Genomic DNA, 19,990 nt, shown 5'->3' on the forward strand with positions numbered 1-19,990 from the left:
TTTTCCTTTTTTTTTCTGCATTTTCTCACTTCTCAGATTAAACTTATTCTTTGGCTAAAGTTTTTCCACAGACAAAAGGCAGGCTGAGGACATGGGGCTCAAGGACCATAGGGTCCTGCTCTGTTTCACCATCTCATGCAACTAAGGAGTGTTCCCAATCAATTTGGCTTTTTTTTTTTTACTTCTAATCTTTTAGTCTGTGTAGCTCACAGATACTTTTGCCATGACTATTTGGCCAAATTAGGAAGTGGGGTGCAAGCCCTATGACACAAGTGACCCAGCAACCCATGGCAACTGTCCCTGGCCTGAACCCAGGAAGTTCAAAGATTCCAGAGCCAGGAGCACATAAAATGAAGGAGGAAAGTGAGCAAGTTGCAAACATCTTTAGAAAAAAAGCATTTTTATTTTTTTTCTGATCTCAGAAAGAATGCTTCTGTCGTATTTCATCAATAATGAAAATAGCCATTGGTTTAAGAGTGCTATAGATTTTTATCACTTTAAAGAAGTGTCCCTGTGACCCTGGCTTTCAAAAAGTTTTCATTTAAAGATGCTTTTTAAATTTAAAGAAACAAAACAGATGCCTCCTATTATGTAGCAATTTAAAAAATCATCCTCTACATTATTCATTATTATAAATAATCCTGGGATGAAAAACCCTGTACATGAAGCCAGTTTGGAAGATGTGCAGTGGGGCAATAAAGAACAGAACTTAACCCCAAAAGGACCAGGGCCCCAAAGTGGAGAAAGGAGAGAAGCCTTAGCAAGGAAACCGTGCCATGAAATCCGTCCTGCAGTGGGGAGGGTGCAGTGTGTGTTATCGGTTGACCAGGAATAGAGAGGCTGACGCAGAGGCCCCAGCCCGAGTGACAAGGCTAAGAATAAACTGGGGGGAGCTTGTGTATTGGGCAGAAGTAGAGTGGAAATGAGGGAGGAAATCCTTTAGCACGTGTTTGTAAAGTAACCCTGAAAGCCCAAGTGCAAACAGGGCATCATTTCTAATGGTGAGTAAAAGTCAATACTCCCCAGCCACTGCTCCTTTTGTGTGGCATCCTAATATACATGCAGAAAGGTTGATGGTAAGAATTTGGGGGAGGTTAAGAGTTTAGATTCGTAAGCATAGTAAATGCTTTACCCCATTTTCAGGTAGTTTGGGGTGTTATATTTCTTGACTAATTGAAGATGTAATCTCTCCAATTTTAGCCACTGGCTCACAACACTGTTTTTTAAGTAGCCAATGATTAGAGAGTTCCATTAACATGGTGATGGCTGGAAGTGGCTTACATGTAGGATCTCTTAGTGTGTATTAACTAAATGGAAATTTCTGTATTAAATCTGGAAAAGTTTGGATTTTGACTCAAGAGATTATTGACTGTTTCACAGTGTAAATATTTTTAAGTAGGGAAGAGACATACCCAGTCAACAAATCTTTGTTGAGCTGACTTGATTTATTTCATTAATCTGAGAAATAAACTTGAGAACCATGAACTGGAGGAAGTTTTAAGATGAGCTTAAGTGAAGAAGGAGAATGAAACGTGTATAACCAGAATACTAGGAAAAAGAACTTTTTAAGTGGGTGAGGGGGTGTAAGTAAATCACAGCAGTTATGTATAAAATGAAAAATCTGAAAAATCCAAAGGTCCAAGACATAGAGTAATAAATGCAAAAAAAAAATAGTACAAACATATAAAGATTTTTAATATAATTATTCATTTATATTTTAATGAGTGGGAAATTATATGTTGTGTTATATATACCATACAATGTGATTTCAAATATTTCCTATGCATATAAAGTAAAACATGCATAGGAAAAAAGGATAAAAATATATCAGTATGTTATCAGTGGCTTTTTCTGGGAATTGAATTACAGATGGGTTTTTTCCTTTATTTTTTTTTATTTTCCAATTTTTCTACACAGTACATATGTTACTTTTGACAACTGGGGGGAAAGGAAGGTTAAGGTTTTTTTCTCCTTTTTAACTAACCTCTTTTTAGCCCAGCAGTATTACAGTATTTGTAAAATGCCCCCCTCCTTTTAAAATCTCTTCATAAATTTCCTGGCTCCTTACTATTTAGTGACAAATTCTAGAGAAAGGATGAGCTCTACCAAGGCTAGCATTAAAATGGTTGTCTCTGAGTCAGAGACTTTTCATCTCTGCCATTCATTTACTAACCTTTATCTATACCTGTAATTTTTTTTTAATGGATGACCATACTTATATTACAGTGAAAGGTTAACATTTATAATGTTTTCCTTGAAGTAGACTCAATAAACATGCCTTTGTTTTATCATATTTGACATACTTAATAAAATAAGCTGAAATAGAAGCCCAGTGTATCCCAACTGTGATAACTAAAAATCAATATATTTTCCTCCATTGCTTTCAGGTGCTTAGCAAAACTTTACCAATCGTCTTTCATTGCTTTGGATTAATTTATAGATAGGAACTAATATCAATAATAGGAATTACAGGCTAATATACATTTTTTTAAACACATCTCAACCGTGAAACAAGCCTGGGTTTCTTCCGTTTTTTCAGACATCAGGAGAAAGAGGTTTCTTCTCAGTGGAAAAATTGTTCATCTTATCCTAGAGTAAAGCAATAAGTGAACAAATAAGTAAGTTTTTACTTTGGGGAAATGCTCTTTAATTCCAACCCCGTTTTAATCTAAAATTGATTTAATTTTCTTAACTGTGCTTCATTTGGTGGAGCAGAATGTAAAAGTCATACCCATGTGATTCAAGTCACTGGAGAAACCTCGGTCTTCTAGACCCTCATTACTCAGAGTATAGTGTCTGAACATCAGCACCACCAGGGAGCTGGTTAGAAATGCAAAATCTCATCCCACTCCAGATCGACGGTATCAGAAACTGCTTCTTGATAAGATACCTATGTGATTTGTAGGCACATTAAAGCCTGAGAAGTGCTGGGCTGGACAACTTTAATATTATTATTTTATTGCTGTTGTTACATGCCACAGAATAAGAAGAAAACGATCAAGGTAATTGACTCAGTCTTGTTAGTATAATGAAAGCAGGAGATGCTTCATAGTCTCTAACCAAAAACTCTTTTAGAACTTAGAACTACAATTAGATGATCATGATTCTAAATTTAAATTTTAAATGACGTGTATTAAATGTTGGAGGAGTTACAACTACAATGATCGTGTTGTTCCTGAGAAAAAGGAAAAGAAGCACAAGTGAATAGGAAAAAGATGGCAGTGAGGATTGCCCAGATTACCTACCTAAAGTACACTTTATAGGAGAGGTTTCTGGAAATATTGTATTCCAAGGAAAACCTCTCTTTGCAAGCATCAGTGTGTATATAAGATATGCACAACTTTTCATGACGCACACACTAAAGTCAATGGGTTCCCTTGCTTTTCCTTCTATTGTTTACATTGTTTAATTTAGTACTTCAAAGAGGGAAAACCATATACTTTTGTGGAGGGGGAGACGTGTGGGGTAGCAGCAAGAAGGTTCCGAACATACAGGAGGCATTCAACACGTATGTATTTCCTGTTTCATCATTCGCGCGGTCATTCTTGTGACTGATGATAACGATTGAGCACCTACCGTGCCAGGTACCGTGCTAAGTGCCAGACAAACAGTGGTGAGTGAGAGAGACATGGGTCCCGCCTTCATTGGGTTTCTGACAGTGTTTGAATTAATACCGACCAATTTTTGAGAGTTATCTGTGGGTTTTGTTCATCTGTGATATTTCTGTCTTGCATCTAACTTTTCTAATTGATAATGAGAAATATCTAATTCTCAGTTATCAGCTAATTCTTATGGATTCATCAGTTGTGATTTGTAGAGCAGATAGTAGCAGTTTATATGGCAAAATGCAGCTGGTAACTTACAGAGATGAAGCTAAAACATACAACAATGTCAGTTACATACTATAACATGACCACTGTAAGGGCTTGATATAGGCTGGAGATAGAGGGCTGGGGGCCGCTAGGAAGGTAGTGTGGATGAGTATCAATGAGCGGGAGCTGTGAATAAGTTTCTCCTAAACCGTATGGATGAAAGTAATATAATTATGGTCAAAACCAAACATATATTTTTTATTATATGCCTCCAATTGATAAATCGGGTAATCTGTTGCACTTCTGTGTCTTCAAATGAAGGTAATTTGTTCTTCAAACCAGTCTTATAATATGGCATTTAGAAAATCATCCTTAAAATAAATTGCCTTGTGAGTTTTCTTGGAATGATGGATTTGCCCACTAGAGTTGGGACCTGACAAATTGGGTGGAAAGCTGAAATAAATAGCCCCCACTGGGCAAGTGTCCCAGACTTGGGTGCAACAACCATTACTTCAGGTCACTCACATCTCTGTGGATTTTGCATGTAGTTGACTTCCAGGTTCCTAACCCTGCATTCCCATGGCCCTGGCATTTGTACCTCTTTAACCACTACTATTCCACCCTTGTTTTCTGATGAGCGAATTCTCTGCCATGATGGCCCAAAGCTTGAAGCATAGTCTTGGAGTCAGATGGAAACAGGTTTGTAGTTCTGGCCTCACTACCCCCTAGACATAGTACCTTGGGTAATGTAATGTCTCCAAGCCTCAGTTTTCTCACGTGAAAAATGAAGATTGAAACCCTCATCTCATGTGACCCTGTGGATTACATAACTATAAAAGACTGCCATGCCTGGCACATGATAAATGGTGGCTACTACTACTTTATTATTATTAAACCCAGGTCTCTATTACTGGTTCCTTTTTGCTACTTGAATCCCCTTAAGTAACAAGTTTGTTTATTTTTTCACCTTGTGTTTCAGTCTTTAGTGGCTGTATTTTCCTCCTACTGAATCCATATTCTGGAGGCTTCCTCCCTGGGGACCCCCCTCCTTTGTGGCACTTGGGCTGAGCCCTCACCCCATTCCAGATTCACCAGACAGCCCAGTTCCTGTGCACCGTTGGCTCACAGAGTTGGTGGTGCCTCGTGACTTCCACTCACTAGCTGAGTGACTTGGGTAAATTATTCAAACCTTTCTGTGCCTCAGTTTCCTCATCTGTGAAATGAACTGTACGTGTTTCATGTGATTGTTGTAAAGATTTAATAGATAATTATATATGAAGAATCTAGAATATGAAGTGCTATATAGCATTTGCCAGTATGACTCATATCTTGGTTAAGAGGACCCAAGCTTGGCACTTACACACTTCTTTCCTCTCAGCCCAGGGTTCCCTCCCAATTGTAGAGCTGTTTTCAGGACTTATAGACCCAATTGTATGTCCGTACACTATCTGGACACTGCTTGTGCTTCCATGTCAGAACCCCTGCCTTCTCCACATCCTGCCACAAATATCGCTGGCAGACGCTGGCTGGGGCAGTGAGGAATGAGCAACAGTTCTTTCCCCAAACGTAATGTCTGTGAGGAAGAGTCTACTGGGGCCAGCCTGGTGGCCTCCTACCTAAAATAGGGTAAAACTAATGGAACCTAGCAAAGCAGTTGCCTTATTCTTCCTGAATTCCCTCTTCTCCCTTTCCTCATTTCCACTAGTAAATGCAGATCTTCTGTCTAGAAGAAAGGACAGTGCAAGATTCCTCCCCACTGAGCCTGTGTGCTGGAAGGTCTTCCGTGGATAAAAAGGAAAGGAAAGAGTCAGGAGTATAACTCAAGAGTGTGAACTTCTATTGTATCCGTGGGGTAAATTGGTTACTTAAACTATTACTATTTAAGTTCCACAATAAGGCAATGTAGCTAAACTACAAGTAACCTGAGAGAAGCAAGTCAAAAGAAGATTGGATTTTGACTGGGAGCTGTAAATAAAGCATACACCACTGGTTTATAAACAGCTCAGTATCTTCCATACTTGGGGTGGAAGTCAAGGGTATCCAGGTCTTACTTTGTAGCCCTCCGTGCCTCGAATAGTACTTGGCTTGTGGCAGTAAACTGTTTCTGCTCGGCAGTCCTGGCTTCAAGCCTCCCACAGGGAGATTCCTTTTAATGCTCCAAATCCCTTCCAGGGCCACTGTCAATATTTTCAAAAGCAAGATAATGATTATTAGCTTCTTCTCTTTTCAGCACAAAATGTTCGTAAAGTATTTACTTGGTGATTATTTTCTTTAGCCATTTGGGTGGAGGTTTATTTGGTTTGATTATCAAACCACCCAAGGTCTTTAGCCTTTGTTTAATCTGTAATTCTAGTTCATTCATTGAATTATTCCCTATGCAATTAAACCTCTACAGTGTTATGAATTTAACCTGCCCCTAAAGAAATAGATGAAAAGTCAATTAAGAAATACAAATAGCAAGACACAGAGAAATCAGGAATAAATAATCATTAATATATGGGCTTCATCAGGCAATCTTATCTGATTCTGCTTTAACTCCTAGAAGCACAAGTATTTCCAAAGATAACATAACCCAAAATTACCAGAGTAATTCATCCAATAGATCCAACAATCTTCTAAACTAGTTGTTGTTTAATCTCCCCCTTGAAAGAAACAGTAAACTCACTGGAAAACATCATAACAAAATATTTGTAATGTGATGTCTATGCACTGTGCAAGGCAAATTATCGTCCTAAATCCTGATACCACCAATAAGTATTGGTTTAGTAATGATATGCACTGGGCTTTTCTCCATATCCTAAAAGCACATGTTTAGATTCTGGGAATCAGTTAACAAGCATTTAGTGAAAATCTACTGTGTAGAAAACTGTGACCCAAGTCAAACAAAGAAGTGAATTCAGGTAAATGCCGTAAGCTGTTTTTCCCATTTCTGAAGCTGCAAATGTCAATGCCCAATATTCTCCACAGATCCAAGGCTGCCCACTGGCATACCCACTGACATGATCTCTCCCTAAAGGAGTCTGTACCATGCAATGAGTAGGGGCACAGCCTTTGAGTTCAGAGGAGATCTGGGTTTCAATCTCTGCTCTACCACCTACCAATTCTATGACTTCGGGCAAGTTATTTAATCTATGATGTCTCAGTTCCTTCATGAGGATGACAATAATATCTACCTTGAAGGATTATTATAGTATTTGGATGAAATGGACATAAGTGCTTTGTACTCAATAAATAGTAGCTTTTTTTTTTTTTTTTTTAAACAGGGACAATGATTTTCCTGTACAAGCATGGACTCAGATTCTATTTCCAGAGGCACAGTCACTGAGCTGACCCACCAGGCTGAATGTCAGTCCTTTCCCCTCCTTTCCGGCTCCTGAATGGAGTGGCTGGAGCTATCTGTCAAGATTCGTTTCCTCCCTCTTCTTCAAAGACCTTCAAGGAAGACTCCACAATCTCCTTCTGCCAAGACCTTACAAAGTTCAAGCTGTTCCTTATACCTAACCCAAATCTTCCCTTACTCATCAAGCCAGTTTCCTTTCCTGCCCCGTCTAGAGATAGAAAAGGGTAACAAACTCTCAGACGTAGGAGTCCACAAACATTTATTCAATAACCCCCGTGACACCCTGTGAGAAACCAAGAAAATAGATTTAGATTTGTTCCACATTGTGGGAAGGTCTGGTAAATGGAAAACGGTTAAAAATCCAGAGGTAGAACTCTGTAGAAAACCCACATCAAATTAGATAGAAGAATTGTACTAGCCTAATCTAGGTGGCTCTTTCAGATGCAATCACATTTATGGCTTAATAGAGAAAATACCTGAAATGTAAATGCATATGCCTAGAAATGCATGGAAGAAAAACCCTCAAAGCAAAATGTTGTTATACCTAAGTGTTTACTGTACTTGGGGATAGAGGGTGCTGGGAAAAATAGCATGACTTTGATTTGATAGGATATTTGCATGAAGACATTACGGAAAGTGATATATTCAACTGGAGGAAAAGAGGACCAAAAAGAAGTGTGAATATCCTTTGAAGCAGCGGCTTCTTTAAAGGGAAATTCAACTCTCTCAGCTCTGGGCAAATGTCTTCCAGGAGGAGGAAGGAAGACAAAGGGGGGTTATGCAGAACAATGGGGCCAGAGAGACCTCAATGTTGGCAGCTTAGCCTGAAAAGGAAAAGGGCAGCAGGCATAAGAGAGATGCTAAGAGAAAGGAATCAAATCCTTTCTTGAAGTTTGGAATCTTAGAGATTCTTCTTCTCTCTCCTCTTCTCATGCCCCCAAACCTCTTCTACTCAAAAACCTTTTTAGGTGTGTTTTTATCCTGAATTTTAAAGTTACAAAACCAAGTCTTTACGCTGAAAATTTTAGCGTAAAATTTTAGATCCCAATGGGATCTGACCTGGTCTATCAGAAGGTCGCCCTTTAAAAATATTTTTGTTTCCCCAGCTGTCTCAGGACTGTGAATAAGGAACCCTGGAGCTTTAAAAGCCAGTTGAGAAATATATTGTCTATTCTTCCTTTATGTAAACATGTTCAGAGGAAGAAAATTTTAAGTAATTTAAATTTATATTTGGTGACTTCTAAGCTCCCTAATTATTATTATTTTTTTTTGTAATTATCTTGACATGCCTTTGGTGTCTAGTAAGTTCCTTGTATATTATAGGTACAAAAACATTTTTGTTGAATGAATTAATGAATAGCAAAAATATCCACACTTGCTGGGTAATATTTCACATTTCTTAAATTTGTACTAAACATAATAAACAAACCAGACTCAACATTAAGTTTGCATGCAGTCAGGCATATATAGACACAAATGAATGCATCTGACAGTACACTCTTGAAATTCATTGGGAAAGGAAATGTATAAGAGAACACTAGTGAGCTTCATTAATCAAATTTTTCATGACTACCATAAACTCTGCAGGTTTTAGCCAGAAAAATACAAAAGCCCTTGCAATTTGAAAACATTAAAGTAGTACATTAATGTATTTCCACATGGTCCTCTATAGAAAATTTTCAAAATGTAGAAATAGCTTTAAAATAAATGGCAAAATGAATGCAATAGTCCCGTAATGCATGTCTCATAAACCTACCTCTTCTTTTTAAAAAAGTTGTAAGGGGGGGGAAATCTTCAGGGAACCACTAAGAATATATGAATTGTGATGTTAGCTAAATTCTTACTTATCCAGAAGGTTCCATAGGTTGCCCAAATTCCATTTACACCTGACAGCAGATCTGATCAGAAAATTGCATTTCCTCCTTTCATCATTTCAGGATGATGAGACCCTGTAGATCCAGGCCCCTGTGCTTGGGGCAGGAATGTGTAAAGCCTCTGAAACCTCTTCTACCTCAAGTTTGAACTTAAACCTGGAGAAGATTGTGACAACTTTGTTGTTACTGAAGAGAATACTATTTGCTACCAGTACAGTTTCAAATCTTTTTTCCTCTAAGAAAACATAATCTTATATTTTAAAGTATATCCCAGTGGCTAAGAGCAAAGACATCAGCTTCTGATGAGCCTACATTCAAGTATCAGTTATTCCACTGTGTGACAACAGGCAAGTCATTGTACCTCCCCCAGGCCTCAGCTTCCAGAGCTGCAAAATGGGAATAATAATGATAGGGACAGAGTACAGGGAAAAAGTAGGTGATTAAATAGTTAATCCCACTAAGGGATCATAAGTAAAGAAAAAAGTATGGGAGACCCCTATAAGTTAATGATCACTCAAGAAAGCAGGCTTGCTTAGCAACAAAACCATGCACCAGAAGCATGAGACATGTCCCAAAACAATAAAACAATGGTGGAATGAGACCCACATCCTGTCCAGTGAGGCCAGTAAGTTAATGATTCCTAGGATATGCTTCTCTGCGCACACTAAAAACAAAAATACGAGGAAAAGGTGACATTAAACTGAAACCTGAGATGATTTACCATATTTTAGTATATGTAACCGCCTTTTCGCTTATTTCCATTGCTCCGTGATAGTCCCAGTTTGACCATGTAGGGACAAGAATACTCCTGCCCAATGTGGAGGAGAAACTGATGATGGAAGCTTGATGTCTACCCTCCCCACTTTTCCTTTGATTATAAAACTGCAGCCCACTAAGTTCTTGGCGTGCCACCCTCTTGCCCACCCACTTGTAAATCTCACAAGTGTCCTATGCTAACAAACTCTTTGCTTACCTGTCACTCTGTGTCTCACTGAATTCTTTCTGCACGGAGACAGAAGCTCTACCAAGCTCTATGCTCTACTAAGTCCCAAAACGCATTCTGCAGTTTCAATAAGAGCATAGGGTTGTTGCAAAGATTAGAGAGGTAATTTGTAAAAACTTTCATGTCCAGGAGACACACTGTGAATGATGGCCAATATAATAAATAAATAAATAAAATTATGAATGATTACCACCATCATCATCATCATCATCATCATTAGAGAGACTCCCTTCACCCACCTACCCCTCCCCTTCTCACTGAACCCATATAGCTCTACATCAGGAACCTAGAAGGACTCAAAAACCCAGAGAAGGGAAGGCTTAGAGGCCTGGCAGTCCATTTTTTCTTGTTGTCACTGATGCCATTCCCCAGACCCAAGTATGGGGTGCACAGTAATAATCACCTGGGACATGTTGGCCATTGCAAGGTCTTCACAGCTCTTATTAACTGTTGTCACACACGAACCACAAGAACAGCTGGGATAGCTCAATCACCTGAGGGTCCCTCACTGAACGGCTTTTTCCTGAGTCCCTTCTTGCTACCCAAATAACAATATTCTAAAATAAATGTAATGTTCACTCTGTTAAACATCCTTAAAACCTAACTTCTGGATCTTTTGACCTTTAGTTGATTTTGTGCAACCCAAAGAGAAGAAACTTTTGACCTTTTACCAATTTCATTCAACCAAAGGAGAAGAAAAAAGGACAGAAATAACTTAAGTCCACTGCTTTGGGGTACTTCCATTATTGTCATCATTAGCTCATCGGAAGTAAAACATGCTATCTTTTAAGTTGCTTAACTTCAGAACAAATGTCCCTCAATAACAGATGGTACGATTGAAACCAGGAGATTGAATTTGACCTTCAAGATCACTGCATTTGACCTTCAAGAAAAAGGTCGTTTGCAATCTGGAAAAGAACAATTTCCCTGCACTCATGGAAGCAGAAGCCCCTTTGGGATGGGTGAAGGAGCAAAGGATAAGTAAAGAAGTGAAGACAATGAATGGGTCAAGCATACTTACTCTTAACATCTGGGAATAGCTACTATATAAGTCATATAAGCCCCTCAGAGTTTTATGCAGAATTATGGGTGTATGTGACAAGGTGTGTTTTCCAGCAAGAGAGGCCATAGCTTTCTTCTGATATTTAAAAGAGTGTGTCACTGAAAACCTCCTTCTAGAAGGTCCAGTGGCTGACCCTAGCTGCCAGCCCTCTGTGCTAGGCTGGAAGAGTGTGGCATTCTCCCTGGGTGCTAGTTTCCTATTCTGACCAAGGACGTGGGGCTTCCAGCCATTAAAAAAAAGGAGAAGAAGAAAAGGAAAAGAAAAAATATAGTAGGTTTTTGTTTTTCATCAATAGAGCCCTTTAAGACCTAACCTTACAGAATCAATCCTCAGCTTTGAAATATTTTTCTAGGCTAAAATAGCACCTCCGTGCGACCTCTGGTGGATGTTATTAAAAATGCAGCCCCCCCCATGCAGCCCAAGCATTTTCCATTTTATATGAAGAATATTTGAAAACACTGCCTAGAAAAATGACTTTTTATAAACCGAATGATTTTTCCTAATCATTTAGACTGTCTCATAATCAAATGTATCCATTAAGAATAATACAACATCCAACTAGTGTATAAATCAGCTTTTATGTAATCACTGAAAACAATGAAGGTGACACAAAATATAATAGTATGGACTTAACTATTTTTTTTAATCACCAGGGAAGTAGTATATGTAGATTGGGGTTCAGAGAAGTAATTTAGTAGGTCATTTTGCATCCATCCATAGAGTTCAAACTCTAAGACTTTAAACTTTCCTTCAAGACACTATATGAACAAAATGAGCCGTTTTGTTGGTCTCTCTTTCCATGAGAATGGGTGACACAAGAAGCCTTAAAAGATGTTTCTATGCTGGTTTTAAAACATAAAGTGGGAAAACATTTTAAAAAAAAGGAAAAAAAAGACTTATTGTAAAGCTATAGTAACAAAGACAATGTGGCACTGGTATTGAGATCAATAAATAGATCAAGAGGACCGAATAAAGAGTGAAGAAATACGAAAAAAAAAAAAAGTGGGAAAATACACCATGGAGTCTGAAAAGATGTACCTCTGGGCCTGCAGCATCTTCTCTTAGGAATCCTTAGTGAATTTGGGTCCCACCAGACTGTTGTTCAACAATCCTCCTCAGAAAATGTCAACTTCTCTGAGTATAGGAGTCATGCCTTACAGTTCTTTCATATCTTCAAGCAACTGCTGGTACCCAAGAGGGTTGCAATAAAAACCTGATGGTTTGAAAAGCATGAAATATGCACCTAGCAATCATTGAGAAGGAACTATGAAAATGAGGGGATCCAGCAGTTTCAAAATAACATCTATGAGGGATTCTTGAGAGCATATCTTTTTTCAAATGAAGCATCAGTGCAAGCTCTCAATGCCCAGGCCATGTAACTCATATACCATGTGTATGTGGGATAAAATCCTTGGCTGCTTTGACCGATTTAAATGACTTAGATTCTTCTGGGTCAGTGACTTGCAAAGTGGGGTCCCTGGACCAGCATCATCAACCTCAGCCGGAAACCTGGTAGAAATGCAAATTCTTGGACCCCACCCGAGACCTTTTTTGTTTTTCTTTTTAAAAATTTATTTATTTATTTATTTATTTTTGGCTGCATTGGGTCTTTGCTGCTGTGCACAGACTTTTCTCTAGTTGCGGCGAGCGGGGGCTACTGTTCATTGTGGTGCGCAGACTTCTCATTGCGGTGGCTTCTCTTGTTAAGAAGCACGAGCTCGAGGTGCACGGGCTTCAGTAGTTGTGGCACGAGGGCTCAGTAGTTGTGGCTCATGGGCTCTAGAGCGCAGGCTCAGTAGTTGTGGCGCACGGGCTTAGTTGCTCCGCGGCATGTGGGATCTTCCCAGACCAGAGCTCAAACCCATGTCCTCTGCGTTGGCAGGCGGATTCTTAACCACTGTGCCACCAGGGAAGTCCCACCAAAGACGTTCTGAGCCGGCTACTCAGAAGTAACTGATGGATGAGGCCCAGTTATTTGCTTTTAACAGGTAATTCCCAGGTAATTCTGATGCAGTCTAAACTTTGAGAACCACTGTTATTGGTCATACTTATATTGATAAAGATAGAATATGTTATTGTGCTTTTCAGGCACTTGGAAAAAAATTCTACTTATCATTAAATAGAAATAACTCCACCAAAAATGTGGGACAGCAATGTAGATTCTGATACCTAGCTCATTTTTTTTTTCTAAATACAACAGTTTATTTGGAATAGGCAAAATAATTATAAAATTAGCCAAGAATTTCCCAGGGACCCATTTTTCTTTTAATAGTCATGGTTTTGCAATAAATAAAATAATCACTCTGCCATCAGACAGACAATTTTATATCCATTTTGCAAATATACCTCATTTGTTACTGAGATTACCTGCAGGTGGATGTTTAATGTGGCATTCATCTCTCTTAATATAAAGTTCTTCATCCAGTACTTCCTTAATTATCTTATGTGGCTCACAATATAAAAATTTCTTCCCTAAAAAGACATTAACAAAACTGGTACCTTATCATAAATTCTGCCCAACCTTCTAGCCACTACCTACATGAATAACTACTTTTTAAAGAGACAAATCCTTCCATACAAATAGCAGACGATTCACCCTGCAGACTCTATTTTGGAAAGATCTCTTCCATTGTAACTTTTAGTTTTGGGGGAAACTTTACATTTGGGGGTTAAGTTTCAGATACCTCTTTTAGGTATTATGAAGTAATATATGAAGTTTTCTTCATTAGCTTGAAGAAAACTTTCATTTATTCAACAAATTCTTATTAAAGACATACTCTGCCAGGCATTTGGGGCAGAGGACACAGCAATGAATAAGAAAGATGTATGCTTGGAGCCTACAATTCAGATACATAATACAGAAGAGTCTAGCAGTATTTCATCATCTTTTTTAAAAAATAAATTTATTATTTATTTATTTATATTGGGTCTTCGTTGCTGTGCACAGGCTTCTCATTGCGGTGGCTTCTCTTGTTACAGAGCACAGGCTCTAGGTGCGCTGGCTTCAGTAGTTGTGGCGCACGGGCTTAGTTGTTCCATGGCATGTGAGATCTTCCCAGACCAAGGATCAAACCCGTGTCCCTTGCATTGGCAGGCAGACTTTCAACCACTGTGCCACCAGGGAAGTCCCTCATCATCTTTTAAAGAATAAACCTGAATTGTAGTAGTGAGCCACTAATGGACATAGGACTTTTTCCTGTCCTCTAAACCTGCCCCCACAAGAAAACACTGCTATAGTTGAGGATGGGTTATTTGTTCTAAGTACTTTAGCTACATTTCTTTTGCTCACCCCAGGGAGGGCTGCGTCATTTGAGCCCTTCCATCTCTCTAATCTCTCCTGTCAGCTTCTCTCTCTTGCTCTCTGAGCTCCGGCCACATGGCCCTTCTGTCCATCCCCACATGGAAGCCTTTGAACATTCTATTTTCTCTGCCTGAACTGCCTTTCTCCTATTTTTTTTTTCCCCCCGGGTAACTTCTACCTGAATTTCAGGTCTATGCTGAAATGTCAGTTCTTTAAGGAAACTTTCCTTGGCTCCACAATCTTGAAATGTCCCTGGTTACTTTTTCTCATAGTACTCTCCTCTTTTCTTTCATTTGATTTATTGCAATGTGTGTGCAGCCTCATTTACTGTATATACAATTATTTGTGTAACTATTAGTTTACCATATGTCTCCCTTACCAGGCCATAAATACCATAAGAGCAGGGATGTTGTCTGTTCAGTTCATTAGAGTCCTAGAACAGAGTTTGACATAATAATAGATGCTCAACAAATGTGTGTTCAAGTGGAACTAAGCATTGTTCAATTAGTGAAAGATTCTTCTATATGCATGTCTGCGCACGCAGCCTTGTGAACATCAGGGAACCAGTAGCTCTAGTCTTAGTGCCCAAAAGCTCAACCCATGGAGCCATGGAAAACCTAACTAACCAACACAAAGCTATGGCAGGTGTCATCTTTTCCTGACTAACCGATAGGGAAGACAAGTAAATAAATTTGACTTGTGTGCAGACTGACCCACATAGGGCAAAAGACCTGCTGCATATGGCTGTGGGTCTGGTTCATTCCTGGTCATGAGACCCAAACACACCCTCAGACATGAACAAGGCAGAGTTAGATACTTTCTGAATCTTGTTTCCCCCAAATTAGGAGTCATATGAATGAGAGATGAATGAAGGTCAGAATTACTCTAGCTTAACTTTGGTTTAAACTTTTTTGGTTAAATCATGATCTTCAGGCAGAAAAAGAGTATAAGAAATGTGGCCAAGAAAGAAGAAAAGCCTGTAATAGTTCAGAAGAGAGGAAGAGATCACTTGCTCTAAGTTCAAGTCTCTTGACAAATTTCAGCCCTTCTGTTATGAGAATTTACAGAGGAAATCACCAAAGGTTTTGAGGAACTAAGAAAAATGAGATAGTAGTAAAGAGCTAGTATAGACAAATATTCCCAGCTCCAAGAAAGACAGAAAGAAAGAAAGAAAGAAAGCAAACAAGCTGGCTAATAACAATTGCTACAATTTATTGAATGCTACCGTGCCCTAGGCATCTTACATATATTATGTCTCTTCCTGACAACCTATGGGCAGGTATAATTATTCCTATTTTATAGACAAAAAAGTAACTTCCAGAAGTCATAAAAATTAAAAGTCATGCCTACCTAACTCTCTCAAATCAAGTTACTAAACTAGATAGACTAGGGAGATGCTGTAGCCACAGTGTAGTATGTGCATTTCAGCAAGGCATTTGATAAAGTGCATTTCTCTTTGGCAGAGAGCGCCCACGCCGAAGATGCTGATTGACAGATCAGGGGCTTCTAGAGACTCTACTTGGAACTGTTGGGGTCACCATTTAATTTGTTAATTTGAATATAGGAACTTTCAGCAAACTCACCAAATGTGAGAATGGCACAAACCTGGTGAACGGTTTATGTGCTGAATGGCAAACTCAGGACTCAAAGGGCCTTTTACACCTAGAATGAAGTGCTAAAATTCATAGGACGGTACGGTTGGGGATACATATAATGACCTGTATTTAGGACCAAACAAAGGAATTGCATAAGCATAGGACAGAAAAGGCCTGGGTCAAATGTTTTCAATTGGACGGGGGGGAAAGAGAAACTAAGGATGTCATAGACTGCGTTTGTTATGTGTGTTAATAATATAATGTGTCTGTCAAAACAGCTCATGTAATTTTAGATCCACTTAATAGAAGTATAATTTTCAGAGCAAGGGAGGTTATAGCCCCACCACACTACACTAACCTGATTGTACTGGATTCAGTGATTTAATAAAATGGAGAATACTGGGATAGTTCAGCCAGCGTGGTGAAAGCACTACAAATTATTTTAAAGGTAACACTGAAAAAAGAAAAAAAGAAAGGTAACACTGAGTCTATGAAAGATTTGGTGGGTGCTCAAATAGCCACCACTATATAATTCAAAAATGTTTCAGTGGGAAAGCACCACATTTTATCTGTGTATATTTGGGAGCAGATGTGTGATTAGGGAGTAGAAGCTGTACAGAGACTGGGGACCTTTCCAAAAAATAGAGATTGAAGACCTTTCAAAAAAAAAATTGAAAAATGAATGGGTACTTTGTGCAGGTGTAAATATTCTGTCTCTACTTCAGCTGAGGCCAGGAGCTCAGGAAGACTGAGGCAGGAACTCTTCATATGCCCCCCACCCTGACTTTGTGAGCTCCTGAAAGTCTGGACACCTGCCTTAATCCATTACTCATTTCCCAGCAACCAGCCCAATGCCTGACATGCAGAAAGGACTCAATAGTTGTCAAATTGATGAGTGAATGGTTAATTCCACCTTTTACTCCTACAGTCACGGGGAATACAGAACCTTTAAATTATAGCATCTTTAACAGGAAAATTCCCAGATAGATAGAATTTTAAGTCGGAGTAAGGAATTACTTAAGTGTACTGAATACTTATATATACTGAATTTAGTTGCTCTAAATAAGGTCTCTGCATGCTGTTGACAGTAACAGGAATGAGGTATCATAATCAGGCACATTGTGGCTGATGCTGAGGGAAGAGGTCCCTTCACCAGGCGGCAGCAGTTCTGTGGCTCCTCGGGGGGTCTCCGTCTCCCAAGAGGAGGGTGCGTGGTCCCTCGAGGAGCGGAAGCTGAGCCCCTTCAGCCCAACCCTCGCTCCTCTGTTGTCCTGGTGCAAAGGGAGCCACACTGCTCTAGAGAGGCAATCAGGGAGGCGCTGCAAAAGGGCTGGGAACGCTTGCCTTCCTCTTTGGCCTATTATTTTCATCTTCATCATTCCTTACCACCTACTGAGGAACTGTGGGGCACAAAGGGCTGTGAAATATCTGTAAATTTATGGAACAGTATGGAAGAGCACTTCGACCTAGCGCGGACTCAACCATGTTGGCTGTGACTGTGAACCAGAACTGCTTTTAGTTATTTGAATGTTGTTTGTGTGTTCGGCAGGGCAGGGAGGAAACAACAGCAGTGTGTTAAAATGTGGCCCATGATTGTGAGATTCTAAAAGGATCAGGTAATCATAATTTATGAACTGATAATCCAAGAGATGGGGGTTTAAGTGTTTGAAGGATTTCTCCAGCACTGAGTGATGGTAGGCAAGTCACTTCCTTTCCTCTAGTGTAGACCTCAGTTTCCTGGCCTGTAAAATGAAGGAATTGACAAAAATGATCTGCATATTTCCATGTGTGTATATCATTTATGTATTTAAAAAATAAATTTCATAGTTTTATTATGTGTAAAATTTAAATTTATATATTACATTTTACACATTTTTATAATTTAAACATATTTTTAAATATATTTAAAACTTATATATTATATTTTACACATTTTTATAATTAAGATATATTTTATAATTTAATATTTTTAATATCATATGTATGTATATATACACACACAATTTTTTTCAATACCTTCCAGGCCAATGCCACTACCAATTAAGTTGGAGGCTACCTGGACTCAGGTAGCCTTTTATGAAGGAGGACTTGGGGAAATGGACCAGATGCCTTCGGCCACAAAACCATCACCCCTGCCTTTGCCAAAACAGCAGCTTCGCCCCCTCCCTACAAAACCTTTGCGGCAATAAAGACACAGACCTACTAGAGAATGGACTTGAGGATATGGGGAGGGGGTGGGGTGAGATGTGACAGGGTGAGAGAGTGTCATGGACATATATACACTACCAAATGTAAAATAGATAGCTAGTGGGAAGCAGCCGCATAGCACAGGGAGATCAGCTCGGTGCTTTGTGACCACCTAGAGGGGTGGGATGGGGAGGGTGGGAGGGAGGGAGATGCAAGAGGGAAGAGATATGGGAACATATTGTATATGTATAACTGATTCACTTTGTTATAAAGCAGAAGCTAACACACCATTGTAAGGCAATTATACTTCAATAAAGATGTTTTAAAAAAAACAAAAAACAAAAAACCTTTGCGGCTTCAGCTAGTCTTACTCCGGTTTCCCCCAGTTCATCTTTCACCGCTTCTCCTCGCCCACGTCCCCCCGCGGGGTCCGAGGCTGAAAGGGAACTCACATTGCTTCCGGGACTCTTGGGGGCCGCGGCCTCCGGTCTCCCCGCGCGCCCCGCACCCCAGGCCTGCGGGCGGCCGAGACTGCTCGCCGTCGCGGCCCGCCTCGGGCATCGCCACCGCGGTCACCGCCTCCTCCCCCGTCATGCCGCGGGGATCTTCTTCGCGGCGCGCGGCCGGCTGGCCTTCTCTGCTCCGCCGCAAGCTGCTGGGGAACGCGAGGCGTCTCCGGTTGCCATGGTGACTGTGGATCCTTCCCCCGCCCCAGCCGCTCCCAGCGGGAGTCTGCAGGTGTCCCGCGCGCCCAGGAAGGCGCTGGAGTTGGGGAGCTGCAATTACTTACCGACCAAAGCAAAGGACTTTCTTTCCATTAATCTCTCGTTTGTTTGTGACACCAGTTTGGCGAGAGAGGGTTCACTATTCCCTGGTAGGGAAACTGAGGTTCAGAAAAGCTAAGGATATTGTCTGAGGTTACACAACTAGAAGTGGCACAGCCGGAATCCGAATTCAGAAAAGTTTGGCCCCAAAGGCTAAAGAATAAATCACCACCTGGAACAAGTAGGGGCGGGAGGAGGGACTGGGCAGTGAGTTCAAGGAAAGGTCTCTGGTTTCACGCAGTGCTTTGCTTGTCGTGTCCCGCTCCCTGCTACACACACATGATCAAATAAATCAATGTTGAGGATTCCCAACTTTTGGATTGTAAGTTGTTGTTGTTGTTATTATTAATAAACAACTCTTGTAGTGTCCAAGCACTTTTGTATTCACAATCTATTTGAATCCATATAAAAACTAAATTTTACAGATGAAGAAATCAAACTCAGAAAAGTTTAATTTGAATAGCAAATGGGAAAATCTAGAGTTTTATTTGGAGCAAGAAGTTGCTTTTGTTTTGTTTTCGCAGTCATTTAAAAATATGTTGTGGTGTTAATTTTATGAAAACTAAACGTGCAGAATTAAATGGTTCTACAAGGTTTGTAGCCAAATACAGGGGACCCCATCTGCCTCCATTTTACCTCCATTTTACTCCACTTTTCACCTCTTCTGGCTGATAAATTAGCGTTTACAACCATAACCAACTGCTTATTTTGCTGCTCTTTAGATTTTTTAGTTTCAGGTATCATGTCTTGATTTCCTGCTATGGGAGAGTGAAGATTTAGCTCTCTTCCATGCTTCCCACCTCACATGTACTTAACTGCACCTTCAAACTCCCAATGTAGATAAATTGAAATTTTGCCTAGAGGGTTTTCATTTACTATGGCTATGTAAACTCTAGTCGCAGCTGAGTTTATCCACTGCACAATATCTTAGGGTCACTTTTTCTTTCTGTACAACATTTTAATTACCTGGAGTTGATAGTTGCCTTGCTCT

General features: G+C 39.8%; 1 protein-coding gene across 1 annotated transcript; it reads right to left on the reverse strand.

Moving 5' to 3' along the window:
- Positions 1 to 2,285: 2,285 nt before the first annotated feature.
- C8H11orf97 (chromosome 8 C11orf97 homolog) lies at positions 2,286 to 18,808 on the reverse strand. Its single transcript, XM_036861906.1, has 4 exons — positions 18,628 to 18,808; positions 13,460 to 13,564; positions 5,864 to 5,989; positions 2,286 to 2,589 (listed from the first exon to the last, which is right to left on the reverse strand). Exons 1-4 carry the CDS (start codon positions 18,767 to 18,769, stop codon positions 2,585 to 2,587), a joined length of 378 nt encoding a protein of 125 aa, XP_036717801.1. The 5' UTR covers positions 18,770 to 18,808; the 3' UTR covers positions 2,286 to 2,584.
- Between the last annotated feature and the right edge of the window lie 1,182 nt (positions 18,809 to 19,990).

This window comes from Balaenoptera musculus, chromosome 8 (genome assembly GCF_009873245.2).
Source record: "Balaenoptera musculus isolate JJ_BM4_2016_0621 chromosome 8, mBalMus1.pri.v3, whole genome shotgun sequence".
In the NCBI taxonomy this organism is placed as follows: Eukaryota; Metazoa; Chordata; class Mammalia; order Artiodactyla; family Balaenopteridae; genus Balaenoptera; species Balaenoptera musculus.